Source organism: Nerophis lumbriciformis, linkage group LG16 (assembly GCF_033978685.3).
Source record: "Nerophis lumbriciformis linkage group LG16, RoL_Nlum_v2.1, whole genome shotgun sequence".
In the NCBI taxonomy this organism is placed as follows: Eukaryota; Metazoa; Chordata; class Actinopteri; order Syngnathiformes; family Syngnathidae; genus Nerophis; species Nerophis lumbriciformis.
Window position 1 is genome coordinate 13,869,146 of NC_084563.2, and position 12,953 is coordinate 13,882,098.

General features: G+C 42.0%; 2 protein-coding genes across 2 annotated transcripts in view; one reads left to right on the forward strand and one right to left on the reverse strand.

Annotated features, from left to right (window-relative positions):
* The window catches only part of maea (macrophage erythroblast attacher, E3 ubiquitin ligase), a 117,403-nt gene that overhangs the window by 47,274 nt on the left and 57,176 nt on the right, over positions 1-12,953 (forward strand). The window lies entirely within an intron of this gene.
* Positions 9,710-12,953, reverse strand: part of LOC133617005 (C-terminal-binding protein 1) — a 23,414-nt gene continuing 20,170 nt past the window's right edge. Inside the window, exon 11 of the mRNA XM_061976646.2 lies at positions 9,710-12,819. Coding sequence (XP_061832630.1) covers positions 12,630-12,819 — 190 coding nt within the window. The 3' untranslated portion in view covers positions 9,710-12,629. The remainder of the gene's footprint in view (positions 12,820-12,953) is intronic.

Sequence of the window (12,953 nt, forward strand, 5' to 3'; positions counted from 1 at the left end):
GGGTAATAAATTCCAAACTTTGTTTTCTTAGGTGCGAGTAGTTAGTGCACAATATGCTGTGTGAATTACCTTGTCCGCTGATGCTTCTTGGGTTTCTCCTTTAATGAAATAATGATGACGAATGTGAAAACTCCTAACCAGAAATCTGACAGCTGAAGAGGTAAGGGGGGTTATTTAAAGAAAGAAAATACTCAGCACGTTTGTTTCTTTGCCTGTCAGTCTTGTTCTCGGTTTTCACCTGAGCCTTTTGGGCAGATAAATGATGGCAGCAGCCGAGTGTGAAGCGACTGGGATGAGAATCAGCACCTCCAAGTCAGAGTCCATGGTTCTCGCTCGGGAAAGGGTGGAGTGCCATCTCCAAGTTGGGGAGGAGATCTTGCCCCAAGTGGAGGAGTTCAAGTACCAAGGAGTCTTGTTCACGAGTGAGGGAAGAGTGGATCGTGAGATCGACAGGCGGATTGGTGCGGCGTCTTCAGTAATGCGGACGCTGTATCGATCCGTTGTGGTGAAGAAGGAGCTGAGCCGGAAGGCAATGCTCTCAATTTACCGGTCGATCTACGTTCCCATCCTCACCTATGGTCATGAGCTTTGGGTTATGACCGAAAGGACAAGATCATGGGTAGAAGCGGCCGAAATGAGTTTCCTCCGCCGGGTGGCGGGTCTCTCCCTTAGAGATAGGAGGAGCTCAAAGTAAAGCCGCTGCTCCTCCACATTGAGAGGAGCCAGATGAGGTGGTTCGGGCATCTGCTCAGGATGCCACCCGAATGCCTCCCTAGGGAGGTGTTTAGGGCACGTCCGACCGGTAGGAGGCCACGGGGAAGACCCAGGACACGTTGGGAAGACTATGTCTCCCGGCTGGCCTGGGAACGCCTCGGGATTTCCCGAGAGGAGCTGGACGAAGTGGCTGGGGAGAGGGAAGTCTGGGCTTCTCTGCTTGGGCTGCTGCCCCCGCGACCCGACCTCGGATAAGCGGAAAAAAATGGATGGATGGATGGATGGATTATGGCAGCAAATTATGCAGGTGTGCTCACGTGTAGCTCTTGTACTGTACTGCATCATACCTTGTTAAAAGTCAAGTTGAGGGCACTTACCAGACAGTTTATTGGGCTCACTGACAGCCAACTGCTCCATGTTTCAAGATCATTTGTGTGTTTGTATCAATAGCAATTCCAAACACTCATTTGAATCTTCCCCCGGAGTGTTCATTATCTGACCGAGCCAGATGAATCACTCTGCCTGGTGCGTGCAAATTGCCTGATGAAGTCACACAACAATGTTGCAGATATCTTTGTCAAAGTCAGTATTGCTCTGCAGGCTGTTAGCTTTTAGCTCAGCTTTTCAAATGTTAACTCTATGTCAGCGGGTTGTCGTTCTTGCACCTACAAAGATTCACAAGGCCAATGTAAAGGCTGGTTGTCCAACAGTTCTTTAGCAAACAATTTTCTCTCGAGATGTGAAATAAAGAAAACAATTTTTTTGCAGATCTTTACCAATAATTGATGGAATCTTCCTCACCTGATGCACCTTCCATTAGGGATGTGAATCCAAAGAAGAGCAGGTTTCTAGTAGGGTTGTACGGTATACCAGTACTAATAAATTACCGCTGTACTAATGAATTAAAAACAATACTATACTGCTTTTAAAATATACCGGAATTTCGTCATGTCGTGACATTGCTGGTAAAACGAGCAAGAGGCGCATGTTAGGCAACGCATACGCAAGGTGTATTTACAAGCAGGCAAACTGTGGAGACATAAGAGGGAGTGTGGATGTATTTTGGCTTAAAAACAAATGATAAAGGTGAAGCTTTTCACACTGAAGCACCATGCTGGAAGGGGTGTTTTAAACATGTTAGCAAGTTGAAGGAAACGACTGGGTATCTTCTTCTAATGGATTTATTACAATCTTTGCAAGCTGAGTAACGTTTGCTGTGGTCTGGATCAACATGGCACACAAACAACTATCAATATTACATACAGATAATGTGTCATGAGACATGCAAATATAAATTAAATACACAGAAGACATAAGTGAAGGAAATTAAATGAGCTCAAATATACCTACAAACGAGGCATTATGATGCAATATGTACATGCAGCTAGCCTAAATAGCATGTTAGTATCGATTAGCTTGCAGTCATGCACTGGACAAATATGCCTGATTAGCCCGCCACACAAGTCAGTAACATCAACAAAGCTCACCTTTGTGCCTTCACGCACACCACAAAACATTTGCTGGACAAAATGAGACAAAGAAGGAGTGGCATAAAACACGTCCTTCTTTGGTAGCATCAGCGAAAGTTGTACATGTAAACAAACTACGGTGAGTTCAAGATCCGACGAAATTAGTAGGTCAAAACAACGGCCGCGAAATTCTCTCATCAGTGTGCATGTTTAATATAAACAATGGGATTTCTAGCAATTAAGAAGGTTTGTGTCATGTTTGTCCGACAGAAACCATTGCCGTGCCAGCAATCGGAGGGTTGCTGGTTACTGTGGTTCAATCCCCACCTACTACCATCCTAGTCACGTCCGTTGTGTCCTTGGGCAAGACACTTCACCCCTTGCTCCTGATGGCTGCTGGTTAGCGCCTTGCATGGCAGCTCCAGCCATCAGTGTGTGAATGTGTGTGTGAATGGGTAAATGTGGAAATACTGTCAAAGCGCTTTGAGTAGCTTGAAGGTAGAAAAGCGCTATACAAGTATAACCCATTTATCATTTATTTATTAAAAGAAAATATATATTTTCCCCCCATCTTTTTCCATTTTATTCACATTTTTGAAAAAGCTCCAGGGAGCCACTAGGGCGGCGCTAAAGAGCAGCATGCGGCTTGAGAGCTGCGGGTTTGCCGACCCCCGCCTCATTCCAATAATTTGAAGTACACGTGTAGGTAGTCCTGCATCCACCCCTGTGCGCTTGTGTTTGTTAGCCGCATGGCATCTGTCACCTATCAACTGTCAGCTCCTCCCACCCCAAAAACATGTGGGCAGAATCAAAAGCAGAAAACCCCAGCAACCTGGCAGCCGAAACTGGGTCAGCACCTTGCCTGAATCGTGTCAGACACACACCAACACACAACACGTTGAAGGAAAACGTGACCTGACTGAGGGCCAGCAACAATAATATATTGCACTTTTTTTATTAGCTTCCAGCTAGTCTTTTTGCCTTGTATGACCAAACCAATCTTGAATTATAGTATTAATTTGCTGTGTGTTTATTTACGTCTACGTCTAGCTTCTAAAAATATTTTTGGATCAAAACGTGTTTTTCCGTGCTCATCATTCACGCACCCATTGTTGATATTTAATAATCCCCTTTAATAGTGCTTGGCTTGGCATGATAACACATTTCTACACCCTGTAAACACTGCAATGAATTGCTGCATTACCAAGCTGACCAGGTAAAAGTAGACCAACTCGTTCCCACCACCAACAAAACGTTGGTGACCTGCCAAATCTGCTTATAGACTTGGCACCTTTCAAACAGCAGCTAGCATTTACAAGCATATGGCTGGTGTTTATGAACCACTTGACATTTACCTTGGAGAACTTGAAGGATTGTGTGCACATAAAACCAGATTGTGTTTGGGTGCCTGTCACAACAGGGGGGCTCACCTTAATACCATTTGAAAATTATTTCTCTATTTGACTTTACTACCACTATGATGGGTGTTCTAGGGAGGATTATAGGAAGCCGTGCAAATGTCAGATGAACAAACCTTTGACTTTTGTGAAGAAATGTATAAATGGAAAGTTAAGATGAGCTGAGAGAGAGGAAAGAGAGACGTGAAAAGGAACTTTTGAAAAGCCGCTCATTTCCTCCTTGTCCATCATCCTCCTCCTGCACACTCAGGTCTTTGTCACATTTAAAACGTTCTACATACTGCAGAAGGGGGTAAAGGCAAACTGAATAAGCAATGACATTGGAGACGTATGTTCTTTTTAAATTCATATTTTCATAGCCAGACATTGAAGGGAGTGCATACAGGCAAATGGAGGTCAGACACATTACTGAGCGACATTCTGAGTTGTATTGAGAAAATTCTTAGAAGTTGGGTCAGCGTGTGATCTCATTTTTCCACTTTGATTTTGAGTATGATCGTAAAGCCAGTCTAAACTGAGTTAATGACTTAGTTTTCCATTAATCGTTTATATATTATTTAACTATCAAGAAATGATACTGTATTCATTCTCGATGGAGTTCTACATGCATTTTCTAGTAAATGTATTTTAATGACGCCACTCTACAAACATAATTTCTTGAACAATTTATAGACATTATCAAAAAAAGGTCAAGAGGAATGCTGCTAAAGCCTAAGCAAGTGAAAAGGTCATCAAAATAGAGGTGCTCTTTACAATAGGTACACAAATTTGTTTTCAGCCATCCTGACTGAAACACATTGAAGCTTAAGACATGCCGTAAATATCAAAGGAACTTTAACTGAATAAGAGTGCCTTGTTCTTTGTTGTAGTTTTGTCATTCTCATTTTGGAAACCACAACAAAACCAATAACCATCCTTTGACCTTTCAATGTCTTGGCTGTTGGAAGAAGTCTAGCGCTCTGCCCCATAAACGTTTTGGTGTTTCATGGCTCATGACTGTCTAGCCAAAGATTTACAACAAGGAAAAGGTTTTACTCTCCCGCTGGAACCTTAATAAACATGATCATGCTATAACGTGAATTAATGTTAAGTGCCTTGCCCAAGGGCAGCTCGATGGTATTTCCTGAAATGGAGGCAAGGATTAGAATCATCTCTCCTCACCCTGTGAATGTCCTGTCTCCCCACACACCACACTCTGTACTCACATTACTTATATTCAGTTGTGATGGTTCTTCTGTGCCACGGGTATGTTTTGAGGATTGGGCATCTCTTTTTTTTATCTCCTTCCTCGCTGCTCCAAGGCCTCCTTGCACAGTGCCCCCTTGGAGGTGCTGAATAAACTCTTTCCGCTTTTCCTTGCATCTGGTTCCAATTGTGCTTCCTGGAGTTTAGCTCAAACCATCCCGAGTTTCCAGCTGCTGGGAAACCTGTTGGTTCCTATAATCCTGAGAAGGTGAACCATTCAGGGTTGCAGCATGAATGCTTCTTTTAAGGTCTATTTAATTATCCAGTAGACAAAACCAGAAAAAACATAGACTTGGGCACTGCTTCTTAACTGACTTGACTGAATACTGAACAGGATTAGTTTCAGAACATTGATGGATGATCAGGGCCATGCTCCAGCACTTTTTTTCTGTGCTAATACAGTAGTAACAGTGCCTTCTTCGTTGAATTTGGTTGTTAGCTATGTGTCCAACTTCAACCTGGAAAAGTGGATTCTACTTTGTCAGGCCACTACAGTCAGACCTGTACAACCTGAAGACTGAGCTCCTGCTGGTATAGCTCTTTAGGTCACTGAGGTACCCAAGACCCTGACCACAATAAGGTGGCAATCCCTCAGGGGGAAACTAAAAAATAAAAGTAAAATAAATACAATAAAGTATCCTTAATCCACATTTGATCAATCATCACAATATTTATCTTACCTTGATGGCGTGATTTTTTTATTTAATTTACTCTTAAGTAGGACTTCACACACAATAGTCAATATGTACAAAACTGAAAGCTACAGTAGTTATATAAAAAATACAAAAAAATTATTCTCAAACTACTTCATCATCATGCCTCAACGTTTCTGCATTCTCCACTCATATACACAGAGAAACATAAAAACATGTTTTTACGCTACGCTTTGTATTTGTTGTGAAACAGAGTTACGATGCATGCCTTCATTATAATTTGTTTATGAGTGCGGCCGCCTTCCGCCCGATTGTAGCTGAGATAGGCTCCAGCGCCCCCGCGACCCCAAAAGGGAATAAGCGGTGGAAAATGGATGGATGGATGGAGTGCGGAAGCAGCAAATACACATAGCTTTAACTTACAGTTGTGTAGATGTCTCGATGACCCGCTTGCTGATGGCATCATATAGTGTCAAAAGAAAAATGTGTCCTCTTAACTTTATCTCAGGTGTTCACAGATTATGATGTAGATCATGTTAAATCCACAAATTTTTGTTTTGACGCCGCCGGTGAGAAACTCAACTTCCTCATCTCACAAGGAAAACCATCGGATAGGCTCTCCTTCGTAGCTAAGCCCCGCACTTCTGTCATATGTACGCTATTAAAGAACTGTGATTGGATATTTTCCGGACTTTTCCCAGCCACCCACAAAATGAAATTAAACATGATTGAATTTAGTTTCTGACAACATTTTCGTCTCATTTTTATTTGTCGACGCTGGTTTATTGAGGGCTAAGGAGAGGGGTGTGTGTCTGTTTAAGTTAAAGTTAAAGTACCAATGATTGTCACACACACCCTAGGTGTGGTAAAATGTGTCCTCTGCATTTGACCCATCCCCTTGTTTACCCCCTGGGAGTTGAGGGGAGCAGTTAGCAGCAGCGGTGGCCGCGCCCGGGTATCATTTTGGTGATTTAACCCCCAATTTCAACCCTTCATGCTGAGTGCCAAGCGGGGAGGTAATGGGTCCCATTTTTATAGTCTTCGGTATGACTCGGCCGGGGTTTGAACTCACGACCTACCGAACTCGGGGCACACTCTAACCACAAGTCCACTGAGCAGGTTTGTGAGCGGACTTGGGGAGCCTGACACAGCGGACGGAGGGACAGAGATGAGGGGAGATTATATTAGTGTAGCTTGTCTCTTTTTCAGGGGATTTCTACGCTACTGCCAATTATTTTGTCAACTTGTAATATACTAATTTTGTGAGTATATTAAAATGTAGTTTCTAAACTTCCAAAAGTTTGATTTGAGGGGGCTCTGCCGCCTCTTGCCCCTTAGTAAAACCGGCCTCCGGATGAATCCTTGGGGGAGGTCAGAGCTGTACTAGGAGCAATTGTTGAGTTATTAGAGGCACTTCCGGTTTTAGACTTAGACTTAGACTTCCTTTTTATTGTCATTCAAATTTGAACTTTACAGTACAGATAAGAACACAATTTTGTTGCATTAGTTCATGGTAGTGCAGGATAAAAGAGCAATAAGGTGCAGATATAAATAAATAGATTACTGTACAGATAAATATATTGCACTTTTGCATATGCATCCACGTTTATGGATGTATGTTATATTGTCTTTATATTCCAGCCAGTTAATCAATTTTTGGGGGGAATTGAGGGGATTGTTATGATGCGTTCAAGAGTCTTACGGCCTGAGGGAAGAATCTGTTACAGAACCTGTAGGTTCTGCTACGGAGGCTGCGGAACCTCTTTCTAGAGTCCAGCAGTGAAAACAGTCCTTGGTGGGGGTGGGAGGAGTCTCTGCAGATTTTCTGAGCTCTGGTCAGGCAGCGGCTTTTTGCGATCTCCTGGATAGGAGGAAGAGGAGTCCTGATGATCTTTTCCGCCGTCGGATCGGCGCCAAATATTCAATATGTTCAGCTAGCACCAACCGCGCAGATGCCAGCGTATAATAATTGTTACCAGCCGAATATATAAGCCAGATATCATTAAAAAGTAAATTGATGTGATGTAGTGGATCCACACACTCTTAAGAAGAAAGTATTTTGACAAGATTCATAATATTTTCCCAAAATCACCAAAGTAGACAAATCAAACTACTGGTGACCCGCATTTCTTTTTCTACACTAACGCCGAGGCTATATGTTGGCTTGTAGGCTACATGCCGGTATCCCATAGCAATGACAATTTTTTTGTTACCCATGGCAGGGGAAGGAGACGACACCACAGCAGGGATCAGTTCAAAAGGTTTATTTATACTGATGAATAGTTGGGGTGTGTATGCTACTCTACGTGAATGGTGCAAGACGATGTGTAGAATTAACAATGTGAATGTTATCAGAGTTTGTTGTATGTGTGTGTTGAATTAATTATTCGCCAGACCAAAGGGGTAAGGCGAGAAGGCAGTCCGTGGGCAAGCGAGAGGTCGGGGGCTGGAGAGAAGCGACGAGGTTCGTGTCCAAGCGGGGGTCGAGGATCGAGGGAGGCAGTCCTAAATCCGGTGGGAAGTCGAGGCACACAGCTCAATCACGGACAACAGAGGGAACATTACGGGGAACACAGAGGACATAAGACACGGGCACAGGGAAAGCACAGAGAGAGAGCAAGTACGCAGAGGGAAGCCAGAGACGGGATGCTTACTACGAAGAGTGAACTACGTTCCGGCACTGGATCTTCGGATAAACAGTTTATTTTGGAGTTCATACAGATGTTGACATTTTTTGGTTGTTTTAAAAACGTTTTCTCCTTAATGGTGGACTATTTTAGAAGCTCTGTAATAATTTATCCCAAAATATTTATTGGAACAATTTCCATAGGCGAGAACAGCACATGTGCCAGCGTCATTATTGCTCTTCCTTGACTTCTTGCTACTGCTCAATTTTACCCAACAGCGACCGGACATGATGTCACAATGCAAACGGGCAATTTTTCTCACGGAATACATACATTTAATTATTGAGTGTTAAAAGTAGTCAGGCATTTAAAATGTAATCAAATCTATATTATTAAAATCACATAAGTTCAGGAACTTTAATGATAAATATACAATTTTCACAGCTGCCATTATAAGTAGCTTTACTAATTAGCCAAAAAGCTCTTTCCCGGTTGCAGTTAGTCCAGAACGCGGTAGAACGACTTTTAATGGGCCATGAAACGCGAGCAGATAACCCCAATTCTTGAGACTTTGCACTGGCTCACTGTTCATTTTAGAATTGATTTTAAAATGTTGCTGTTTGGTTTTAAAGCTTTGCATGGACGGGAACCTCATTATATCTCGGACCTCATCCAAATGTACACTCCTGCGCGCACTTTGAGGTCGGAGAGCCGGCTCCAGTTAGTGGTGCCCAAGACGAGACCTAAAACCAGGAGAGACAGGGCCTTCTCTGTGGTCGGCCCTAAGCTCTGGAACACTCTGCCCCTCCATGTCCCACAGTGGAGTGTTTTAAGTCTCGTCTTAAGACCCACTTTTATTCTCTGGCTTTTAACGCTACGTGAGTTGTGTGGTCCTCTGTGTTTTTAAATTGTTTTTTCTATTTATTGTTTTAATTGGTTTTACCCTTTAAAATCGTTTTTAATCATATTTATTTTTATATTGGTTTTATATTGGTTTTATATTTATTTATTTTGTTTTTATTCAGTCATTGGTGGAGCTAAGGACAATATTTGAATCTTGTTTTTAATATTTTGTGCAGCACTTTGGAAACATTTTTGTTGTTTAAATGTGCTATATAAATAAAGTGGATTAGGTAATGTTAATGGCGTTTTTAATAAGGTGTTATTATTAAACCGAGAAGACAAGTATACATGTTAAAATGTGTAAAACCAAAACAACAACTACAAAAAACAAAACATGTATGAAGTATACAAGGCAAACTTGAGATGATGGGTAATTCAGTGCTGGTTGCAGTTTAGCAGCTGTAATAGTGACATCTAGTGGGTTGCTCCTACATAACTGTGAGCACAAACATTAGCATTAATATTATTGATTACAAATACTTTTGGTGGCATGCAGGGTAGACAATCCAAAACTATAAGCTGCATAGCTACATAGATCAGGATTGCATTACAATACATTTAACGGTAAAAAGGGTGTTGAACTGTTTATGTTGTAGAGATTGTATTCCTTTCGTGGCATCCTTTTCAATTCATGTTGTTAACAAACCAAGACTAGAAAACATGAATCAAAACCATCATCTTCCACGGTTTTATTTCCTTTTAAAATAATTCATACAAATGCATACAATCACAAACATATCTTTGTCAGGTTTGACCAAAAATAATATTTACTGTCGAATATAGAATATATATGTACTGTATATTGCTACGCCTACTACTTAACCATAAAAGGGACAAAGGGTAGGCAACAATGGACTGTATTTCACTACCAGGGATGGAATTTCATATGGCATTTTTTTTTAGTTTGTGTGCTTTTTGTCTTGATGATGGCAGTTTCCATTAAGGTAGCTATGGAAATAATGCACTCTCTGCAAAGTGTCTCCTCCAAACGGTGACAGGCATCTTGTGAGGAATGTGTGGGGTTCGAGTTCACAATGTCACAGAATTCCTTTCAGAATTCCAAAGATCCCAGACATACAATGATATTGAACCTGTGTGCTATCTAATCGAGACACCCCAATACGATTTTGACAAAAGCTCAGGTTCTAGGAGACCCACCAGTAAAGTTGATGTGAAATGTCCATCCCTGATTGCTACGCTTACTACCTCACCCTAAAGAACAGGTAGACAACAGTGAACTGTTAGCTACTGAGACACTGGTAGAGTGCGGTCCTAAAAGCAACGTGACTTGGCTTAACTTCCAAGATCATAAACAGGAAAACTTTGTGGTGTTATTTTGTGTTTAACCCCTGGTGGACAAAGTATGAGCATTTGTAAGTTATTTGTTTTGGGCTTTTCGGGTTAACTCATTCGGATTGCATGTCCCATGTTCAGATTCTATCTCGCTCGGGCCATACTGAATATAGGTTCCCTATCCTTGGTTTAAACCATGAGACAAGTCTGTCCCCCCACATTGCAATTGTTTTTGTGGGAAATTTCTGTGGAAGTGTTAGTGACGATGCCTTCAGGGGAGTCCAATGCACCACTCCTTATCCCAGCGCTGTTTTTAGACATAGATACCACCAAGTCACATTGACACAGGCAGGCAGAACACCATATTATGTACACACAGACACAGAGAGCACAGCGGTGGCTAAACGGTATACTTAGTAAGGACCCGTCATGAAATGTTAAAGGGATAGCAGGCTGGAGTGTTGTCCTTCACATACTTTTGTGTTACTTTGTTTTTCTCAGCCAACATGACTTTAGAAAGCAGAGGAGTCTCAAGATTTGAAGGGTGTGAAATATTTAAAAAAAACCTCGGCAGAAAGTAAAGCGATACACAATCTTATTCAATTGTGCACCATTTGTAAACCTTGTGCAAAACTTGTCACGCTCTGCTACTAATGAATACTCCATGTAATAGTGGAAGCGCTGGATCATGAAAATATGAAGAAAATATACTTCATATTTTTGATCAGTTTCTTAAATCTGCTACAGTATAGCGTCTCAGTGCGTCAGTTCGTTGACAGCCTGTGATCCAACAACATTGTAGTGAAATAAAAAAAATCTTGACTGGGGATGAAATTGTCCCAGCCAAGCATACCATTTTGCCACCTTTCTACAGTCTTTCTTTTCACAAGCCCTCGATATGGGTTGAACATTTAGTACAAGTCCCAAGAGCAAAATTGCATGCCCCTTAAACATAGCAAACTACAACAAACATTGTTTGAACTTAAGCTCTTCAAGTTTGATTTTGTCATAGAGTGGGACAAGATAAAGGCCAGCAGTCCAAAGAACAAAAAGCACTAAGTGGCAGAAAATGGAATTCTTAAAGTTAAAAGAATATATAAACTGCGGAAACGTAATTTCCTGAGATGCTGTGCAAAAAAGCTGCCTCTTATCAGGGGGCTGGTTAGTCTGTTAAGTAACACAAGCAAAGGTAAACATCTCAAAGTGTTAAGCCAATTGATAAAATAAGCCAAATATTTGTTTGAATTTGAATTCAGATATCAGTATCTTTTGCCTGGCATCTAAAAACTGTACACACACTGCTTACATTCATTTCATAGCCTACTACTTTTGCTTGTACGTCAAAATAAGGAAATGACAAATATACTGTAAAGAAAGTCATGAAACCTGCTCTTCTAATTCTGGAAACACCACAGTCTAACACAACGGATTTACCTTGGACTTCCACTATATGCGTAACGGCTGCTAAACGTGGCAGAGCCAATATGTATCCGTTCTAGTCAGTGTGTCAGTTTCACCGCCTGTGGGCACGCTGTGCATGGCCTCTGCCACATAAATACGCCCAATTCAGCAAAAATCTGCATGTGCTGGACAGAAATTCATGCACAGACACAAAATGTTCTAAATAAAATATTATATGTCGAAGGCGGAATGCATTTTATACCTTGGCGTACCCCTTAAGTCAATTGGTCAAAGTTTTACAGACGTTATTTTACCCCGTGGACACAATGAATGAGATGTTGTTTTTGAAGGTCCAAAATCAAAGAATCATCCTACAGGCATATCCTGGGACAACTATTTTGGGGGCCTGTGTGTATTGACACAGGTGCGAGCAAAGCAGGGCACTGGTCAGCGGGAGTTAAATGAAAAGTGTGTGTGTACTAGCTGGCCAAGTGGGTTTGTTGCTGCTTGCTATAGATACAAAATAAAGTAGTCGTTGTCCAAGGCAAAACTGTTGTCTTTTGCGCTAGTCAAGGCAAGTCAATGCGCATCACAGATGGCGCCCATTGCGACGGCGTATCACGGGAGCCGTTCCGCAGCAGAGCCGTTCAGCAGCCATTACGCATGTCGTGGAAATCTGGAGTTAGTCTTTTTTTTCCAAATGAGCAAAATGGTCTTTCTTTCCTCTTCTTGACAATGGGTGGTAGCATCTTCTACTTTCTCTTTGGAGTGCAAACAAGCAACTGGGTGTCAATTGCCTTTACATTTGGATTCAGTAGTTATTTAGACCTCAATTGGTTGACTTAATTTAGATGTGTGGAGACTCGCCGTGATGACTCTGCAGCGAAAGGGCAAGAAATGTTTTGACTACAGCTGATCATTTGAATGCTGTTCTCTGTCGCCCTCTGGTGGCTTGACTGTGTTTTGTCCAGGTGATGGTGCATGTGGAGGGTGTGTGATAGCAGGCGGTAGAGAGTGTATGATGGGTACAGCGTTGGGCACAATGCCTTCAGGAGGCGGGAGACCGGCTGGCAAGTTCACAACCCCTGGTGGGTACCTGAAAGCGGGAGAGAGTTACAAATTTTAATTTTCACTTATTCTGGAAGACTTGTGAGTGTGCGGCATATGCTGTTTGAAACTCCTTGCTGATGGTTGAGAGTGAGACCCTTACACCATATCTATGATAAGTTC